This window comes from Sus scrofa, chromosome 13, assembly GCF_000003025.6.
Source record: "Sus scrofa isolate TJ Tabasco breed Duroc chromosome 13, Sscrofa11.1, whole genome shotgun sequence".
NCBI classification, from domain to species: domain Eukaryota; kingdom Metazoa; phylum Chordata; class Mammalia; order Artiodactyla; family Suidae; genus Sus; species Sus scrofa.
In genome coordinates, this window is record NC_010455.5 from 147,621,679 (window position 1) to 147,644,200 (window position 22,522).

General features: G+C 39.8%; 1 protein-coding gene across 1 annotated transcript; it reads left to right on the forward strand.

The window, feature by feature from the left end:
• Positions 1,534-22,264, forward strand: GCSAM (germinal center associated signaling and motility). Its single transcript, NM_001244130.1, is given in 6 exon segments — positions 1,534-1,684; positions 5,175-5,243; positions 7,751-7,795; positions 8,792-8,838; positions 19,943-19,971; positions 20,861-22,264. Coding segments are annotated over 6 exon segments (540 nt in total). The 5' UTR covers positions 1,534-1,655; the 3' UTR covers positions 21,182-22,264.

Sequence of the window (22,522 nt, forward strand, 5' to 3'; positions counted from 1 at the left end):
ACCTCTTAGCCCATTTGTCACAAAGTCCTCCTGAAACCCCCCACAGAGATGGCCTGAAGTCTGGAGAGCAGCTACAGGTGTAAGAGTGATTGATGGGCGATGGGTCCAGCATTGCACAGCTAGTGCCCTGTTTCCTTGAACATGGTTTCTTCCAAGCTGCCTCCCCACTCTGCCCTGCCTGTTGCAGGTATGACCTCTATATAACTCTAGGACAAGCTATACAGTTTTTTTGCACTTTGTTTAATTTCATTTGACATTGTTCCACAAAGGAGCCCTGTATCTGCTTTGTTCACCACTAAACCCAAGTTCATTTCTTTAAAAAAAAAAAAAACTTTCTATTGAGATACAATTCATATACAGTGATATGCATCCTTTTGGTTTACAGCTCTACCAATGAGAAATGCAGTCATGTCACCATCACCACAAGATACAAAACAAAAATTCCCCCAGACCCTTGAAGGTCAACCTCTCCCCCACCTTCTCCTGGCCACCATGAATGTGTTTTCTGTCCCTACAGTTTTGCCTTTTCCTAAATGTCACAAAAAGTAGGCATTAAGTCTGGTTTCCTTACTTGACCTAACACATTCAATATTCATCCATATCATTGCATGTACTAGTAGTCCATTCCTTTATCACTGGGCAGTATCCCATCACGTGAATGTGACAATTTATTTAGTCATTTTCTACTTGAGATCATTTAGGTTATTTCCAGGGATTTCCCGGGGGCGGAGGTGTGGCAATTATGAGTAAAACAGCTATAAATACATGCATATAGGTTCTTAAAGGTCTGAATTTTTTATTTCAAATAGGCAAATGCCTAGGAATTGGTTGCTGGTTTGTATGGTAAGGCTATGTTTATCTTCCTAAAGAAACTGCCATACTGTCTTTCGAAGAGGCTGAGCCCTTTTGCTTTCCCATCAGCACTATGCGAGATTCCAAATGCTCAGCTTCCCTCATCAGCACCCAGTATTAGCAGTTTTTGTTTCCGATGTTAGCCATTCCAATGGGTGTGAAAAATATTGCATTGTGCTTTTGATTCCTGTTCCCCTAATGACTATGGTGTTGAACATATTTCATGAATTTGCCATCTGTATGTTTTCTTTGATGAAAAAAATTGCTCGGGTATTTTGTGCATTTTGTTATTGAATGTTTGTTTTATTCTTGGTGAGTTTTGAGAGTTCTTTGCATAGTCTGGATCAACGTCTTTTTATCAGATCTTATGTCTTGTTAATATCTTCTATTGGTCTCTGACTTGACTTTTAAATTTTTTTGGTTTTAAAACAAAGTTGTCCCCTCTGATGTTTCCAGGACTATAAAGGTTTAATAAGTTCAGGTATCTGAAATGACAAACTCCCATAATCTGTCTATATTTGCAGACTGGGCTTCCCCATTTATTCAAAGCTCTCATTGACTGGCGGCTTCTGGTTAAAGGCAGTAACCACATGTGTTCAGCCTCTGACATTTTAGGAAGTGGTGCATGTGTGCGCTTCTGACCCTCCTCCAGCTGAGCTCCTCCCTCCCTGAAGAGGGGTGCTCCTCTCTTCTCAGCTCTCCCTGCTCTGGTGCCAGAGCATCGCAGCTCCGTCTCTGAGTCAGGAGCAGCCCCTGTCCGAGCACAGAGCAGGCTGCTAGGAAGGCACAGGAGAACTGACAGCATGGGGAACTTCCTGCTGAGGGACAACAGGTGAGTGCAGACTCCCTAATGGGGAGCGGAAGAGCCTGGTCCAGGCAAGGCAGCCAGAAAGAGAAAAGGAGGTCGGCTCTTGGCGGGAGGGCAACTGGGTAAGGAACTGACAAGAATGAAGTGCCTACTCTGTGCCGGATTTCACCTTCATTTCCTAACAGGTTTGGCCTTCTCCCCAGAATCATAGTGAGCAGCTGGTAGAGGACAGCAGAAAAGCAGGACTTCATCAAGGGAGCCACAATAGACGACTGCCCCCAAATGGACCAACGTTCTGGGGGCAGGGAAAAGATGCTCCCCTGAGCTCTTAATGCCCCACAAAGAGCTCAGAGACACCATCACCTTTTTGGTCGATATTAAAATTCAAAATAAATGGCAAGTTTCCTTATAAGCATAAGACCTTAGCTGGTGCAACTCCCTGCACAGGTAAGCAGAGGTCGCTGAAATTGGTAGAGAACTTGACCTCCCTTTTTCTGGAGCTCAGTTTCCTCATTTGAAACGGCAATAACACAAATACCTATGTAGGAGGGTTCAAGTGTGTGTGATGCTGGCATAGAACCTGGCACAGTACCTGGCACAGAGTAGAAATCAATATTTAGAAAATATTGGGAGTTGTCTTGTGGCACACAGCAGGTTAAGGATGTGGCATTGCTGCTGCTGTGGCGCAGGTTTGATTGCTGGCCTGGGAACTTCCTCTTGCCATGGATGTAGCCATAAAAAAATTATAAATAAAATAAATAACATTTAGAACATATTATTTTTCGGACCATCATCTTTATTAACATCAAAGCAGCCATTGTAAAAATTAGTACCTCCCAAAATAAAGGAATCTCTCGGGTGCAAAATGAGGTGTTCTAGGGAGAATGAGTTAGCTGAGGAGATGAGGGGTGGTCTTTACAGGATAATGTTTGGTGTCCCAGCGTTCAGGTCATGTCACTGGGAGCTAGGACATAGGATCCAAAATGCCACCTGCCAAAACGAGGCTGGGTGAGCCTGTGGAAAGTCTCCTGACTCTTGCAGAGGGTCAGAGGGGTCTGAGACTCCTCCCTGGAAACTCATGGTCCTTTGTCTCTCTGCAACTTTAGTGTTCTTCTATCAGATCATAAATTCCTATTATTATTCCTAGGTGGGAGGGCTTCAAATGCAGAGACTTTTTTTACTCCTCTGTGAATTTCTGTTTCTTAGCATTGTTTCTGACATACACAAGGCACTCATACACCTAAATAAATACCTTAAAAAGAGAAGTAAAACAGAAAGTTCCTCTTGTGGCTCAGCAGAAACAAATCTGACTGGTATTCATGAGGACACAGGTTTGATCCCTGGCCTTGCTCAGTGGGTTAAGGATACGGCGTTGCCATGAGCTGTGATATAGGCTGAAGATGCGGCTCGGACCCCAATTTGCCATGGCTGTGGCATAGGCCGGCAGCTGTGGCTCCGATTCGACCCTTAACCTGGGAACCTCCGTATGCCACGGAGGCGGCCCTAAAAAAACAAAAACAAAAAACAAACAAAAAACAAACAAAAAACGGACATGATGTGACTGAGGAAGTTATGGTTGATGTCACATTTGTAATTTTGTTTTTTAGAACTGGTGAGGCAATGAAGGATGGTAACATTAATACATGTTAGTAATGAAAGAAATTGGAGAATAAATAAAGTATAAACAAAAAATAAATTGGGAAATCACAGTTAAAACTACCAATAAAATTGAAAGCACTATATTTTACTGTCTATATTTATCAGAGATCTGTATTCCTTCATCTGCGGAAAGCTAATAATATCTTCTGTCCACTTTTGTTTTGAATTTTGGTCTGCTTTGTTTTACTGTTAGTAAAAGCTATTTTTACTTTGAAAAAGATTAGCCCTTTCTCATAAATTTTATAAAATATTTCCAGTCTGCGTGTCTGTCTTTGTGCCATACAGAATTTTTTATTTTTTATGTTTTTCTTATATATTTAGACATAATTGGATTAAATCTAGAAAGCTTTTTGGTTTCTACCAATTTATAACTAAAATTCTTTCCCAATGCCATGATAAGACAAATCCATGGTATAATTTTTTTATGGCTTTATTACTTTATGTTTAGCATCATACATTCATTATGTGCTGTCAGATATAAATATGTATGTTTTCACATAGTTAATCAGTTGACCCAGCATCTTCATTTCTGTGTAATTTAAAATGTCTCCCTTACTATATTCAAGTCTTCCATTTACTTGGATCTGATTCCCAACTTCACCCCTATTACCTGGTTATCATCCATTCAGCACATCCCACCAGGTCTCTCCAGAACAAATTTGTTACAAAAACCAGGAAAAGTCATCCCTTGGGGCTGAGTGGCATCTACTCCTTTGTGAGAGGAGCTCAGAGTCTTAGAGGATGAATCTGCCAGAAGCAAACTCAGTGACTCCCACTTAGTGTCACTTACGTGTCCTCAGACAATTTGCCTAACCTTTTTTTAATCTCAGTTTTTTCCCAGGTAAGACATAGAATCATGGTACCTGCCTCATGGATTTATTCTGGGATTATATGAAATATAACATAGAAAACAAATATGTTATTTACCTTTAGTAAGTAGTATGTATAGTAAGTTATATATATGATCTATATAAACAGTAAGTAGTATTTATAGTATGTATGTACATATATATATATATACACACATAGTAAATTGTGTTTAATTTTTAGTTTCTTTTTCTCTATATTCTCAACTCCCCACAAATAAAAAGATAGTTATATAGAAACTCTACCCAAACCATAAACTGATTTATTTTCTTTCTTAAATTCTTTCTTTCTCTTTTACCTCATGTTCTCTGCCTTGGTGCTTTCTGTGAAAACATCGGTTTACATGAGACAAGGCCAGTACCCTTCCCAGTTCCTGTGTACAGTCCCTGAAACTGTGCCGAACAGCTAGGCCTCTCTCTACACTGATATTCTCAGGTCACCATGAGGATCTCTGGACATCTGGGAACACATGGTTGGGGCCTGGTTTGGTGTGGCAGTTGTCGGAGAACATTTGGGGTCTATTGCTGTGGCAATGGAGAGGACTCAAAGCAAGGACAAGTTGAAGTGTGTGCTTTAGAAGGGAGAGTAACAGATGGGAGGGAAACAAGGGGAAGTGAGGCGATGCTGGGCTTACACACAAATAGCAGAAATGAGGAAAGTGGAGTTCCCATTGCGGCTCAGGTAGTCAGGACCTGTGGTTGTCTCTGTGAGGATGAGGGTTCATTCCTTGGCCTCAGTTGGTTAAGGATCTGGCACGGCCGCAAGCTATGGTGTAGGCCACAGACGTGGCTTAGACCGGCTCTTGCTGTGGCTGTGATGTAGGCCTCAGCTGCAGCTCCAATTTAGCCCCTGGCCCAAGAACTTCCATACACCACAGGTGCGGCCATAAGAAGAAAAAAAGAAATGAGGAAAGTTGGAAAAATTATCAAGAGTGGTAGGAGGCCTAGAGAGGAAAGACTGTACTCACTCCTGATATGTTGAATTTTAGGTGGCAGCAGAACACTCAAGAGATACCCTGGAATCTGAGAAACCAGAGCCCCAGACAGGGAGCATCCAGGTAAGAGCAAATCAAATCAAACTTCTCCCAGACATTGCCTGTGAGGAATGAAGTCCATCAGGTCCTGGACTTCACCTACCCCTCAACAAAGAACTGTCCTTAGACCCAGCAGCAGTTATAATGCCAGTAAATGTGAGGACAAGAGAAAAGACAAGAACACTTTGAAACTTTGGACAGGAAATGTGCCACTTTGCTAGGAACCTTGGGTTACCTCTGGCAACGGCAAATAAGACCCTTATTTCCTGTTGTCCCTTTGTTTGTCTATCTTGGTTACCTTTCTGCTCAAGCTTCATCCTGGCATATTCACTTTAAGATCTGAGTTTCTATTTCTAAAGTAACCACATCCCCCACAGGGCTACGACAATCGAAAGGTTCATAAATAAACACTTGTGATTACCTTGATGCTATTAAACAAGGTCTTCTTCATCAATCCTTTCTTCATCATCAATCCTTTCTCAGGTCTTTTGAGTGACAGAGAATCACTAAAATATGGAGCCAGGGTCCCCGAATCCAGGAATCCCAAAGGGAGGCAAAATCAGTAGTTCTGTGGCTCAAAGAGTTATCTATACTTTCCCCAGAGTTTCAGGAGAAGTTTTTGAAAATGTTTCAAATAAAAAGCAGCCACACAGCCAAAGCCTGTGTTAGGAGCTGGGACTCAGACATCCCCCCAACAGGTGCTTTGCTTTAGTGTAAATTAAGGATTATATATTTGGGGGCAGGGGGTTATCACTGGACATACGTTCACCAGTCCAAATGGTAAAATAGAACAGAAGGGCCATGGGCATTACAAGAATGGAGAGAGACTGGGCAGACCGCAGGGCCAGGGAAGCTTTGGGTAAGAGACAGGAACCTGGAATTGTTGGCACATAGTCTGCTGTCATAGAGATGCGTCTGGCCTCCTTCATGGAGATTGTCTAAACCTACCTCAGACCAAAGCACCTCAGACCAAAGCATCCAAGCTGAAATGCAAGAGTATGTTGCAAATGGATAAGCAATGAGATTCTACTGTATAGCCCAAGGAACTATATCTGATCACTTGTGATGGAACATGATGGAGGATAATGTGAAAAAAAAAGAATATATATGTATAACTGGTCAAAGTACAGAAGAAATTGACAGAACTTTGTAAATCAACTATAATTTGCAAAAAATTTAAAAAGAGTATGTTGCAGAGAAGTTGAGTGGGGGAAATAAGTTGAAAAATAGCTTTTGCCCTATTTAACTTTATTTGACCCTAACATCTCCTTGAAGAAGCAGTATACATATCCTCATTTTATACATGAAGAAACTGTCTCAAGGAGTTCAGAGACATTGATCCAGTGAAACTCAAAGTTAATCATCTCCTTTCATCTCCCATATCTCAGAGAACCCGATTTCTTGGCATGGGTGTGATCCAATGCTTTCCTTATAGTGTTTCTTAAGCCACAGAAATAGGAGATAAAAGCAAATGGGTTAAAAAACCCTGAATGTAGCCTGAGGAGGAAGAAGAATTACAGCCATGCCTCAGCCCCAAAGGCTCTAATGGTACAGAGACCCCAGAAGCTGTCAGAAGACTCAGCTGCACTGGTGCCCATGGCCAAGCTCACATGCAGCAGCCTCTCCTCCAGGGTCCTTTCCAAGGGTACTTTTCCCTGGAAAAGCTCATTGGGAGAAATATTTTTAGATGGTGTTTTCCAAACATTTTTACATAGTGTTACCGGTACACGCAGTACATTCAACTGTGTAGGTAGTAAACGACGCTTCAATTCAAAAGATGCCCGGAATGATACTTAGACTTCAGCCTAGATGTCTGACTTAAGAACTTAAGGCTTTCTACCATTAAGGAGATAACAAATCTTGTTTGTATAGCTATACCTTGGGGTCAAGAAGGCAGATTTGATGATTGGAGCCAGTTAGAGTTGCTCTGTTCTTGGCTGCTTATCCATTACTCAAATACTTATTGAAAATGTGTTTATTTCATGCCAGACATATGCTAGTGATCTATATTACAACGAACAAACAAATATGGGTCCCTGACCTTGTGAAACTCAGGTTCTAGTGCAGGACATAGACAAAGCAGACAGTCATAATCATGTAAATAGGAGAAATTCAGAGTGCAACAGAATCCTATATAAATATCGCCTAATTTATGCCAGGAAGAAATTTCTAAAATGTTCATACACTTGAACTTTAATTTCATGGAAATAACTCTTGTGTGTCCTTCCTCACAAAAGGCCACATGAATCATGGAACTGGGGATGAACAAGCCTTTTCCCTTTTTTGGGAACACAGCAGAAAGTTCCCTCTTTGATTAGGAGTGGGTAATGTCATATTTCCAAAGGGCCAGTTAATGTCTTGAGAAGACAAAGGCATTTTAGTATGACAGATGTGCCCCAGTCACATAGAATGAATAATCTCTTGGGGCAGAAAAAAGAGGTTTTTCACAGAAATGGCAAAGGAAAGGGAGTCACCCTAATAAAGCTGCAGAAACTAAACTTGCAATTTGTGTCATCTCTTGGGTATTTTAGATGCTGGGACTGCCACATCGCTCAAGGGTGTTTCTGCCTTCCGTGGTGAGTGGAGAACTCTTTTCAGAAGTTATTTCCCCATGAGTGTGGTTTCAATATGGTATTTGCTATAAGTTACCTGTGACCTCCCTGCTGTCTGTGGCTACAGTAGAAGCCTGTCTCTAACCCAGGAACCATTCTCTGAGAATCAGTCAGGGAAGTGACACTTCAAGTTTGTTGCGAAACAGGAACAATAGTCTAATGAGTGGTTACACGTGTGAAAGCCTCAGAAGCAAGGATGAAACAGGATACCTATGTAGAGAAAGAACCCTTAATCACCCTGCAAACCCCAGAATCTCCCTGGGACAGAAGCATGCATTCTGTTCATTGCGCAGAGAACATATAGACAGAGTGATCCTTTAGTTCATTGTCCAAATCAGGAAACCTTGGTGAGTGAAAAGGAGGCTAAAACTAATTAAGGGTCACCAAGTGATTGATAACAACATTAACTAGACTGTCTGTGCAAACCAGGACATATGGTCATTCTCCTTAGAGCAGATGTTGTCACTGTCCCTTGAAATGATAACTGGCTTCTATCATAGTTATATTGTGTTTTGCCAGGGGTCATGGATACAATGCAGTTACCTTTGTGCTTATGTGGGAGGAGTTTGGTTGGTTGCTTGATTGTTGTTTGTTTGGCTATCATAGATTACAACTGGATATAACAATGCCTGCTTAACTCACATGATACAAAAGAAATTGCTGTCTTGTGAGAAGAAAAACTCCAAAAAACATCACCATCATTCTTCATCTATTAATCAGTTCCATTATCTGCTTCAGAAAAGAGGAAGGGATAACAGGGAAAGAGAAACACAAAGGAGACTTCTACTTGGTCTTATCTTTCATTTTTTTCTTTTTCTATCCTCTTATTTCTCAGTGCTGCAGGAGTTATTATAAAAGACCTATAACTTTAACAAATGAGTTAAGCATAAGTTTTTATAGTTGAGTGTGACATCCTTTAAGAGTTTCTGGATATTTACACAAATTCCTTTTCTTTTACAGGAAAAAAATGCACATTTTTAAAGCAAGACAAGATTCCCCAAAGCAAAGTAAGTCATTGCTTTCACATTATTATTTACTTTTGATAAACTTCTATTTCCAAGCTGCCCTTTCTCTGTGCTCCCAAAACTCCTTGGGCATATTCCTAGTATAATACTTACACATTCTGCAGCAATTCGTCCAATTGCATGTCTCTTTTTCTCCACTAGACCGGGAGCTCATTGAGGGAAGAATTGGCTTAATTGATTTCCAAAGCCTTTCCTTAGTCCCTGAGGTCTGGATTCTGAAGGAGTTAAGTGGCAACAATAAAAGCAAAATGTGGAGGTGCAAGACACTTGTACGGAACTGCAAGAAGGCCAGCGTGGGCACAGAGAGCACACAGAGCCGTAGGGTCAAGTTCAAGGTTAGGGTTTTTGTCTCGAGAGCTGTAGGAGGCACTGAAGGGCTTTAAACAAGGGCCAAGTATGATCACATTGGCATTGAAGACATCATTCCGTTAGCTGTGCGAACAACAGATGGTAGTAAGGAGTGGCAAGAGTGGATACTGGAAGACCACTTAACCGATGCAATGGTTTCTGGTAAGGGAACAGGGCTGACCTTAAGGAAAGAGAAGCATCTGAAGGAGACAGTGGTGAATAGTGTCACATGGGGGGGGGGGCGGTAACTGAAGACCAAGAAAGTATAGGTCTGAGAATAGCCAGAAAAGCAAATGAGTTTTGCCTTTGCCTTCCTGGATTAAAGAGGAGAGCCTGGTTCAGTCACTCTGAATCTTAAAAACTAGTCCTGTAGTTGTGTAAATAAACAATACAGCTCTCCTCTCTGCCCTAGACATTTCACCCAGGGGAATTGTGGGTGCTAGGAAACCCCAATCTCCAGCAGAGCAAAACATGGTAGAAATAAGGCCTCTAATGCTGAACTCACAGACTCTTTTTTTTTAATTTTATTGAAGTTTTTGGCTTACAATATTATATTGGTTTCAGGTATACAACATAATGATTTGATATTTTTATAATCAAAATGATCACCATGTCTCCACACAAAGTTACTACAGTTATAGAATATTACTATTCACAACATTCCCTGCACTGTACATTATGTCCACATGATATTTATTTTATCATTGGAGGTTTATACCTCTTAATCTTCTTCACCTATTAACTCATGCCCCCACCCCCTCCCCTCTGTTAACCACTAGTTTGTTCTGTATATCTTTGAGTCTACTTTGTTGTTTATTCATTTGTTTCAGGGTTTCTTTTTTTCCAGATATAAGTTAAGATCATACGGTATTTTTCTTTCTCTCTCTGACTTATGGCACTCAGCATAATGCCCTCTAGATCCATCCTTGTTGCTGCAAATGGCACTATTTCATTGTTTTTTGACCAGTATTTCATTGTATGTATATATACTACATTTCTTTATCCATTCATCTATTAAGAGACATTTAGGTTGCTTCCCCATCTTGCCTACTGTAAATAATACTGCAGTGAAGGTGCATATACCTTTTCAAATTGGTTTTTGTTTTCTTCAGATAAATACCCAGAAGTGGAATTGCTGGATTGTATGATAATTGTATATTTAATTTTTTGAGGCAATGCCATACTGTTTTCCATAGTGGCCGCATCAATTTACAATCCCACCAACTGTGCAAGAGGATTCTCATTTCTCCACATTCTTGACCAAAGCTGTTATTTATCCTTTTAATAATAGCCAGTGTAGTAGGATAGTATAGTAGTAGTACCATAGAACTACTACAGTGATTATACTATAGTAGGAGAGTATAATTTGAAACCACAGAGCATGGTATTTCCAGCTTTGTTTTTCTTTCTCAAGACTGCTTGGCTATTCCAAATCTTTTGTGATTCCATACAAACTTTAGGACCATTTATTCCAGTTCTGTCAAAAAACAATGTTAGTTTTTCCAATCCATGAACACAGTATATCTTTCCATTTATGTGTGTGTCATCTCCAATTTCTTTCATCTACGTCTTATAGTTTTTAGAGTACAAGTCTTTTACCTTCTGGGTTAGATTTATTTATTTTATTCTTCTTGATATAATTGCAAATAGGATTGTTTTCTTAATTTCTCTTTCTGATAGTCTGCAATTAATGTATAAAAATACAATAGATTTCTGGATTTTCCATCCTGGCTCAGCAGAAATGAATCCCACTAGGAACCATGAGATTTCGGGTTCAATCCCTGGCCTCGCTCAGTGGGTTAAGGATCTGGCGTTGCTGTAAACTGTTGTGTAGATTTCAACTGCGGTCCGGATCTGGCATTGCTGTGGCTGTGGCATAGGCCAGCAGCTGTAGCTTCCATTAGACCCCTAGCCTGGGACCCTCCATATCGCCTCAGTTACAGCCTAAAAAGAAAAAAAAAAAAATTTTAAATACAGTGGATTTCTGTATATTAATTTTGTATTCTTCAACTCTATTGAATTCATTTATTTCTAACAGTTTTTTGGTGGAGTTTTTGGGGTTTTCTATGTGTTGTATTATGTCATTCAAAACCATGATAGTTTTTCTTTCTCTTCTTATTTGCATGCCCTTTATCTTTTTCTCGTCTGGTTGCTGGAGCTATGCTTCTCATTTTATATTGAAGAAAAGTGACAGGATTGGTCATATTTGTCTTGTTTCTAATCTTAAAGGAAAATATTTCAGCTTCTTGTCATTGAGTATGATGTTAAGTGTGGGCTTGACATATACAGCCTTTCAATAATGTTGAGATTGGTTCCCTCTATATCCACTTTGTTGAGATTTTTTATCACGAATGAATGTTAAATTTTGTTAAAAGTTTTGTCTGCATCTATTTGTCTGCCCTAATCATAAGTGAACATATGATTTTTTATCTTTCATTTTCTTTAATGTGGTGTGTCATATTGTTTGATTTATGAGTATCCTTACACCCCTGGAATAAATTCCACTTGACCTTGGTGTATGATCCTTTCAAAGTATTGTTGAATTTGGTTCAAGTTCATTTATGTCCACTCTAATTTTTATGATTTCCTTCCTCTTGCTAACTTTGAGCTTTGTTTGTTCTTTTTTCTATGTTTTTTTAAAATTTATTTATTTTTCTTTTTAGGGTCATATGCATGGCATATAGAAGTTCCCAGGCTAGGGGTCTAATCCGAGCTGTAGCTGCCAGCCTATGCCACAGCCACAGCAACACCATATCCAAGTCATATCTGCAACCTACACTGTAGCTCATAGGAACACCAGATCTTTAACCCACCGAGTGAGGCCAGGGATCAAACCCACATCCTCATGGATACTAGTCAGGTCCTTAACCCACTAAGCCACGACGGGAACTTTTTTTTTTCTAGTTTTTTAAACTTAATATTTTGTTTAGGATTTTTGCATCTATGTTCATCAGGGATATTGGCCTGTAATTTTCTTTTCTAGGTTGGCTTTGTCTGGCTTTGATATCAAGGTAATGCAGGCTTTGTAAAATAAGTTTTGGAATAGTTTGAGAAGAAAGGGTATTAACTTCTTTAAATGCTTGGTAGAATTTACCTGTGAAGCCATCTGGTTCTGAACTATTGTTTTTTGGATTTTTTTTTTTTTTTGGTCTTTTTTTGTCTTTTTAGGGCCGCACCTTTGGCATGTGGAAGTTCCCAGGCTAGGGGTCTAATCGGAGCTACAGCTGCCAGCCTACACCACAGCCACAGGAATACCAGATCCAAGCCACATCTGAGACCTACACCACAGCTCACAGCAATGTTGGATCCTCTACCCACCAAACAAGGCCAGGGATCAAACCCGCAACATCGTGGTTCCTAGTTGGATTCATTTCCGCTGTGCCCTGATGGGAAATCCTGAAATTTTTTTCTATTGCTGATTCAATTTCATTGTTAGTAATTGGTCTATTCATATTTTCCATTTCTTTCTGAATCAGTCTTGAAAGACTGGATATTTCTAGGAACTTATCCATCTCTTCCAGATTGTCCAGTTTGTTGGTTTATTTGTAGTTGTCCTTTATGGTTGTTTGTGTTTCTGTGGTATTATTTGTAACTTTTTCATTTCCGATTTTATTTATTTTGGCCTTCTTTTGGGTCTGACTTTTAAATTTATCAATTTTGCTTATCTTTTCAAAGAACCAGTTCTCAATTTTATTGATCTTTTTATTTTTCTTTCTTTTTTTTTTTCTTTTTTGGTCTCTACTTCATTTATGTCCACCCTGGATTTATTTTATTATTATTTTTTAATTGTTATTTCCCCAATACAATTTTTTTTCCTACTGTACAGCATGCTGACCCAGTAACACATACATGTATACATTCTTTTTTCTCACATTATCATGCTCCATCATAAGTGGCTAGACATAGTTCCCAGTGCTACACAGCACTCTGAATTTTTAGGATATCCTTCCTTTTACTAGCTTTGGGCTTTGTTCTTTTTCTCAGTTTTTAAGCTTAAGGTTGGATTGTTTATTTGAGATTTTTCTTGTTTCTTGAGGTATGTATGTATTGCTTTGAACTTCCATCTTAGAATTGCCTTTGCTACCTCCTATAGATTTTGAAAAGTTGTGTTTCCATCTTCTTTTGTTTCAGGGCATTTTCTGATTTCTTTCTGGTTTCTTCATCAACCCATTTGTTGTTTAGTAGCATATTGTTTTTTCTCTACATGTTTGTGGTTTTTTTTTTTTCCAGCTTCCTTCTTGTAATTGATTTCTAGTTGTATAACATTGTGATCAGAAAACATGTTTGGTATGATTTCAACTTTCTCAAATTAATTTTTTTTCTCACTGTATAGCAAGGGGATCAAGTCATCCTTACATGTATACATTACAATTACATTTTTCCCCCACCCTTTGTTCTGTTGCAACATGAGTATCTAGACATAGTTCTCAATGGATCTCCTTGTAAATCTATTATAAGTTGTGTCTGATAAGCCCAAGCTCCCAATCCCTCCCACTCCTTCCCTCTCCCCCTGAGCAGCCACAAGTCTATTCTCCAAGTCCATGATTTTCTTTTCTGTGGAAAGGTTCATTTGTACCTCATATTAGATTCCAGTTATAAGTGATATCATTTGTCTTTGTCTTTCTGCCTCATTTCACTCAGTATGAGAGTCTCTAGTTCCATCCATGTTGCTGCAAATGGCATTATGTCATTCTTTTTTATGGCTGAGTAGTAGTCCATTGTGTACATATACCACCTCTTCCAAATCCAATCATCTGTCGATGGACATTTGGGTTGTTTCCATGTCCTGGCTATTGTGAGTAGTGCTGCAATGAACATGCGGGTGCATGTGTCTCTTTTAAGTAGAGTTTTGTCCGGATAGATGCCCAAGAGTGGGATTGTGGGGTCATATGGAAGTTCTATGTATAGATTTCTAAGGTATCTCCAAACTGTTCTCCATAGTGGCTGTACCAGTTTACATTCCCACCAACAGTGCAGGAGGGTTCCTTTTTCTCCACAGCCCCTCCAGCACTTGTTATTTGTGGATTTATGAATGATGGCCATTCTGACTGGTGTGAGGTGGTATCTCATGGTAGTTTTGATTTGCATTTCTCTTATAATCAGCCATGTTGAGCATTTTTTGATGTGTTTGCTGGCCATCTGTATATCTTCTTTGGAGAAATGTCTATTCAGGTCTTTTGCCCATTTTTCCATTGGGTGATTGGCTTTTTTGCTGTTGGGTTGTATAAGTTGTTTATATATTCTAGAGATTAAGCCCTTGTCAGTTGCATCATTTGAAACTGTTTTCTCCCATTCTGTAAGTTGTCTTTTTGTTTTCTTTTTGGTTTCCTTTGCTGTGCGAAAGCTTTTCAGTGTGATTAGGTCCCATGGGTTTATTTTTGCTCTTATTTTTATTGCTTTGGGAGACTGACCTGAGAAAATATTCATGATGTTGATGTCAGAGAGTGTTTTGCCTATGTTTTCTTCTAGGAGTTTGATGGTGTCCTGTCGTATATTTAAGTCTTTGAGCCATTTGGAGTTTATTTTTGTGCATGGTGTGAGGGTGTGTTCTAGTTTCATTGCTTTGCATGCAGCTGTCCAGGTTTCCCAGCAATGCTTGCTGAATAGACTTTCTTTTTCCCATTTTATGTTCTTGCCTCCCTTGTCAAAGATTAATTGACCATAGGTGTCAGGGTTTATTTCTGGATTCTCTATTCTGTTCCATTGGTCTGTCTGTCTGTATTGGTACCAGTACCACACTGTTTTGATGACTGTGGCTTTGTAGTATTTCTTGAAGTCTGGGAGAGTTATGCTTCCTGCTTGGTTTTTGTTTCTCAGGATTGCTTTGGCGATTCTGGGTCTTTTGTGGTTCCATATAAATGTTTGGATTGTTTGTTCTAGTTCTGTGAAAAATGTCGTGGGTAATTTGATAGGGATTGCATTGAATCTGTATATTGCTTTGGGTAGTATGGCCATTTTTACAATATTGATTTTTCCAATCCATGAACATGGAATATCTTTCCGTTTCTTTCTTTCTTTCTTTTTTTTTTTTTTTTTTTTGTCTTTTGTCTGTTGTTGTTGCTATTTCTTGGGCCACTCCCGCGGCATATGGAGGTTCCCAGGCTAGGGGTCTAATCGGAGCCGTAGCCACTGGCCTACGCCAGAGCCACAGCAATGCGGGATCCGAGCCGCGTCTGCAACCTACACCACAGCTCACTGCAACACCGGATCGTTAACCCACTGAGCAAGGGCGGGGACTGAACCCTCAACCACATGGTTCCTAGTCGGATTCGTTAACCACTGCGCCACGAGGGTAACTCCTCTTTCCATTTCTTTACATCTTCTTTGATTTCTTTGATTAAAGTTTTATAGTTCTCGGCATATAGGTCCTTTACCTCCTTGGTCAGGTGTATTCCAAGGTATTTGATTTTGTGAGGTGCAATTTTAAAAGGTATCATATTTTTGTATTCCTTTTCTAATATTTCATTGCTGGTATACAGAAATGCAACTGACTTCTGAATGTTAATCTTATATCCTGCTACTTTGCTGAAATTATTAATCAGTTCAAGTAGTTTTGGGGTTGAGTCCTTAGGGTTTTCTATGTATAGTATCATGTCATCTGCATACAGTGACAGTTTGATTTCTTCTCTTCCTATATGGATGCCTTTTATTTCTTTTGTTTGTCTAATTTCTGTGGCCAGGACTTCCAAAACTATGTTGAAGAGCAGTGGTGAGAGTGGGCATCCCTGTCTTGTTCCAGATTTGAGTGAGAAGGCTTTCAGTTTTTCCCCATTGAGTATTATATTTGCTGTGGGTTTATCATAAATGGCTTTGATGATATTCAGGAATGTTCCCTCTATACCCACTTTGGCGAGGGTCTTGATCATGAATGGATGTTGGACTTTGTCAAATGCTTTTTCTGCATCTATTGAGATGATCATATGATTTTTGACTTTTTTTTTGTTAATGTGGTGTATGATGCTGATTGATTTGCATATGTTGAACCATCCTTGTGAACCTGGGATGAACCCTACCTGGTCACAGTGTATAATTTTTTTGATATGTTGTTGGATTCGGTTGGCTAAGATTTTGTTGAGAATTTTTGCATCTATATTCATCAATGATATTGGGCGATAGTTTTCTTTTTGAGATGTGTTTTTAGCCTATCATGTGATCTATTCTTGAGACTGTTCCATTACACTTGAATATGTATTATGCAGTTTTGGGATAGAGTGTACTATATATTTCTATTAAGTTCAGCTGATTTAATGTGTCATTTAAGGCCAATGTTTCCTCATTAGTTTTCTGTCTGGATGATCGATCCATTGATATAAGTGGAGTGTTATAGTGTTACTATCAATTTCTCCTTTTTATGTCTGATAAGATTTGCTTTAATATATTTAGGTGCTCCTATGTTGAGTGTATGAATATTTACAAATGTTATATCCTCTTCTTGAATTAACCATTTATTTTTATGCAATGACTTTTTGTGTGTGTCTTTTACAGTCTTTGTATTAAAGTCTACTTTCTCTGCTATGAGTATTACTAGTCCATGTTTCTTTTCTTTCGTTTTGCATAAAATATCTTGTTCCAGCCCTTCACTTTCAGTCTGTGTCTGTCTTTAGATCTGAAGTGAGTTCCTTGTAGGCAGCATATAGGTGAGTCTTATTTTTTTTTATACATTCAGCCACTCTATGTCTTGTGATTGGAATATTTAGGTATGCAGTAGTAGATATGTAGTTATTTAATTTTGTTGACTGTTTTTTGATTGTTTTTCTAGTTCTCTGTTTTTCATTTCTTTTTTCTTCCTTTGTGGTTTGGTTATTTTCTTTAGTGCAATGTTTGGGTTCCTTTCTATTTATTTTCTGAGTGTCTATTATAGGATTTTGGTTGGCGGTTACCATGAGGTATATGTATATATATATATATCACTTAGTTTTAAACTGACAGTCACTTAAGTTTGAATGCATTCTAAAAGCACTACATTTTCTGGGAGTTCCCTGGTGGTACAGTGGGTTAAGAATATGGTGTTTTCACTGCCATGTCTCAGGTCACTGCTGAGGCACAGGTTGAGTCCCTGGCCCTGAAACTTCCACATGATGTAGGTATGGCCAAAAAAAAATTTTTTTTTATTTTAAGCACTACATTTTTATCTTCCCGCCTATATTTATGTTTTTGTTATCATATTTTACATTTTTATTCTGTGTGTCCCTTAACGTCTTATTATAGTTAGAGTTGATCTTACTACTTTTGTCTTTTAACCTTCATATCAGCTTTTTAAATTGTTGATCCACTGGCCTTTAGCAATGAGATATTTTCTTTCATAAATTTTCTTGTTTCTAGGTATAATCTTCTATTTTCTGCTAAAAGATGCTCCTTGAACATTTCTTGGAGGCTCAGCCTGGTGATGATAAACTCCCTTTCTTTTTGCTTGTCTGAGAAATTTTACCTCTCCTTCAATTCTGAGCAATAACCTTGCTGGGTAGATTATTCTTGGTTGTAAGATTTTTCCTTGCAGTGCTTTAAATATATCATGCCACTCTCCTCTGGCCTGCAAAGTCTCTATTGAAAAGTTCACTGATAGTCTAATAGGAGCTGTCTTTTATGTGACTGGCTGTTTTTCTCTTGCTGCCTTAAAATTCTCTTTACCCTTAACTTTTGCCATTTTAATTATGATATGTTTTGGTATGGCTCCCTCTAAAGTCATCTTGTTTGGGATTCTTTTTGCTTCCTGGGCCTAAGGGCCTATTTCCTTCTGCAGATTAGGGAAGTTTTAAGCCGTTATTTTTTGAAATATATTTTTTGTCTCTTTCTCTTACTCTTCTCCTTCAGGGACCCCTATAATGCAAATGTTAGCATGCCTGATATTTTTCAGAGGTTCCTTAAACTATTCTCATTTTTAAAGATTCTCTATTTCTTTTTCTGTTCTGATTGGGTGATTTCCAATCTTCTTTATTCTATATCACTAATCCTTTCCTCTGTGTCAACTAATCTGCTGTTGATTCCCTCTAGCATATTTTTCATTCCACTCATAGAATTCTTCAGCTCTGGTTGGGTCTTTCTTACATTTTTCTAACTGTTTGTTGATGTTCTTACTGTGTTCTTCCATTCTTCTGAGTTTGGTCGGCATCTTTCTGATCACTATTTTGAATTCTATCAGATAAATTACTTATCTCCATTTCATTTGGGTTTATATCAGGGGGTTATCTTGTTCTTTCACTTGGAACATAACTTTGTCTCCTCATTTTGTTTGACTCTCTGTGTTTGCTCCTATGAATTAGTCAAAATAGCTGCCAATCCTGGTCTTGAAGGCATTGGCCTTATATGAGAGTGTCCTCTGTTTAGACTGTGTGTCGTGAGCAGCTTTGGTGGGATGGCTGGAGCTGGAGTAGGCATGTGGAGGGGGGGACTAGTAGTACTCTAGCGTTTCTTTTTGGGAACAGCTGGAGGTTCCGTGGGCCTGAGGCATGCAGGGGCAGCCTTGGCAGGGTGGCTGGAATACCTAGACTGTGTTTTTACCTGTGCTATCAAGGTAGAGGGAAAATGTAAAGAGTGATGCTCTCCAGGGCCTTGGACCCTCGTGAATATTCCAGCAGCTCCCTGCCCATTTGGAAGATGCTGTAGGGTTAGCAAATGAGTTTCCTTCACTTATAGTCTAAGTGCTGTTTAAACCACTGTTTTTTATTGCTGTGTCCCAAGGAAGGTGAGTCTGCTCATGGGCTTCTCAGTGATATCCCTTTTACTGCATCCAGGATAGGGTTCTCATCAATACCATGGGTTCAACTCTCCTACCCATCTCTGTGTGGTCCTTCTGTCATTTATCGTACAGAAGCTGTTCAGTCAGCCCCCAGTTCTTCCGAAGGAATTGCTTTACATGTACGTGTAGATTCAGTGTGTCCATGGGAGGTGCTGAGCTTAGGGTATTCCTATGCCATGACTTGGGTCCCCATAGACCCTTTTCTTGCAATGATAATCATGGAAGTCCTAGATTAGTGGAGATGTAAAAATATGAAATATCAGTACTGCGGAATGTGACAGAGTGGCCTCTATGGGCGCACCCACCTCTCTTGAGGTGATATCATGAGTTTCCATGTGAAAGCTCATGTTAGTTTTTTAAGCTGGTATGTTTGCCTCTGTGCTGAACGGCCAAAGCTTACTGGTTTTAAGTATGCTGGCTTTTGAAAAATTGACCTGCTTATATTTGTTTCTACCAGCAATTTCGAAGATGAGAATGTTCATCTTGAGTTTCTTCCTCTGTAAAATTTCTCTTGAGCACCAGCATTCACACTGTCATCATCCCCTGTCACCTACAGAAGAAATAGCAGTCTTCCTCCGCATTGTGGATCCCTCTTAGGCCCTTGTTTGTCTTCTATGCTAGCCTGTGAGTCCCTTGAGAACAATGACTATTTATGATTCTCCTTTGACTTCCCCTGCCTAGAAGAGAGTAAGTGTACAATAAATTTGGGGTAAGGAAGGACAAAGAGGGGAAGGAGTGTGGACAGGAGGGAAGTGTGATTTCCAAAGACCCACAGAATGTGTTTCCTCCACTCAGCCTCTCAGCCCACCTCTGGCTGTTTCTCATTTAGATGGCCCTGTCCCTCCCCAGGAAGTGTTGAAGATCAGGATAGCCTGATAAGAGCTACCTAATCTGTTCCTTGGCTCTCTGGTTGCTAATCTTTCAGTGCCCCCACCCCCACTCCTCCTTTCCTGGAAATCTCCCATTGACCTGAAATTCATTAAGTGTATTTTCTTTCTCCAGATGAAGAAACATCATCTTCTCCCTTCCAGGTAATGCAAACATGTCGGAGCCTTTTCTGAGATGACAGTAGAAATGCAGACACCTCTGATGGCAGAAGGAGACCTCCAAGACCTCTTCTGGCCTTAATATGAAACACTTTAGATGCCCGTACTTGTGAGCCCAGGGACATGTGCAGGGCCTGATGGCAGAAGCAGTAGCCTTCTCTGTTGCACAATTTATTGAAAGCAACTAATTATTTACTGAGCATTTAGTTTGTGCTGACAGTGGGCTGAGCACCTCACATACATCATCTCATGCAACTGTCACAACAACCCTATAAAATTGGTACTATTATCTTCCCATCCATTTTACAGATAAGAAAACTGAGAGATTAAAAAAATATTCCCTCAAACCAGACGGCTAACAAGATAGCAGGGGCATGATTCCAAAACAAGTCTCATTCCGAAAGGCATGTTCTTTCTCCTGAACTTTGCTATTTTGCTTTTTATTTCTTGAGATTTCAGGAGACCTTCTCTTGAGTGTTTTCTCTCTATAATAATGCAAATATCTCTAGATATTTGGGCAGTTAAATATCATAACCCAAGCACCTAAGTTGTCCTCAGATTGTTCCCTCACATAAGAATGGGCTGCCTTCAGGGTCCTGAGATTTGGGGAATTATTTGGGGTGGTCAGGGATCCCTCTGGCACATGGGGCAGAGATGACATCCCTGAGTAGGCTGAATTCTCTAAGCAGCATGAGAACTCTGACAGCCTGGACTAGTGGTTAGGGTGGGAGCAACCATTTAGGAAAAACAGCCAAGAGATGGAGGCAAAGTGGTGATAGAAGACCGATTTTGCCCACGGCTGAGCCTTTGTTGAGATGAAGTGTAACAGGAACGACAAGAGGCCACATATTGATGATGGCTTTCCTTTGACCAGGAGGAGAATGTTGACCAGAGCTCCGTGGAGGATCTGTGCTATACCCTCATTGATCACAGCACCCCTGCGAGAAGGCCAATAGGCACCCCTGCTGAGGAGTGCTATGAGAACGTTTCCCTCAAGACCGAGAGGCCCAGAGAGTCATTGGGAGGAACGGAGACTGAGTACTCACTTATTCATGTGTCTTCTACTCCTGGCCATCCATCCTCCTCAGAAAATGAATATGAACTTCTCATGCCCAGCAGAATCTTCTCTCACTCCCTGCAACAGCCACATCCACTTAAACACCCTTCTCAGGCTCAGTTTTCCCGTTTAAAATAAATGGTTGCACTAGCACTTACCAGCAAATAAAAGCCAGAGGTAGAACTCTGGTTGAAACAGGCATGGGACACAAAGACCTGCCGGCTTAACTCCCTGCAAACATACACACAACAGCCCTTTCTACAGGGGTCTGTGGAACGTGGTTTACAAGGGCGTTTTAGATTCTCCTCATTGTCCAACATGCAATGTCCAACTATCATGAAAAGCCACTTTTTGAGAAGTGACCACCTCTGGTTCAGTGACTCTGCTCAGTGGTGAGAGGGACTCCCTGGTCCCCTGCTCCTCTGTTCAGTTTCTTCTTCTAAATGTCCACATGATTGTCTTCTGAAGTCACAAGGCAGCTTCACCAATCACACTATGTGTACCCAAAAGGGGGGTACTCATTTCATGCATTTGTGGGCCCAGCTCCTCACTCACAGACTTTGGGTGGGTGCCTGTGGTGCTCCTCTCACTCTATGCCTCTAAGCAATGTCTTTTGCATAGCATCCTTAGACTCGTTGGCCCTGGTGGCTTGGTTGGTTATGTGGGTTAAATTAGTAAATTCCAGGCCAGGTTTTTATAAAATTACTTAATATAATTTTAATCCATATTTTTATAACTTTATATTTTTCCCTAGAAATATTAGGAAAATCATAGCATCAGAGAAAGAGAGTAGAGAGATTGTTGGAACTCCTTCAATCCCACTATCTTCTATAAGCTCAGAGAGGAAAACTAGCTCAATGTAATGCAAGTGAGTCGCAAAATTTTATCTAGAGACTGATTTCCTGACTTCCAGTTCAGTGCTCTTCCAATGTACTACATAGAAGAGCCTCTACTATGTTGTATATGTGTGTGCTAAATAATATGTCATGTATAAACTATGAATAAAGTGTCCACATGGGAAAATCTCTCTCTCTCTCTCTCTCTCACACACACACACACACACACACACACACACACACACACACTCCTCTAATGGGCACTTCTCCCTATGTCCTTATTTATTTTCCTTCATCTTTTTTTTTAGTGCTCCTAGAATCGTCTATTCCCTAAAACAGGAGTCAGTACACGATGGCCTGTTTTGGTAAATAAAATGTCTCATTGGTACACAGCTGGCTCATTTGTTTGCAAACTGTCTATAGCTTCTCAACCTCAGCAGAGTCAAAATGTTGTGATACACACTCTAGGTCGGGCAAAGCCACAAATATTTATTTTGTGACCCTTTTCAGAAAAAAAAAAGTTTGCAGACTCCTTCTGTAAACAATCATAATTAAAGATAACTAACAAAAATGTATTTGCGTGTTGGTGTCACACACCAGAGCCAGTAGCAATAACATGATATGGAAATATTAAATGACAAAT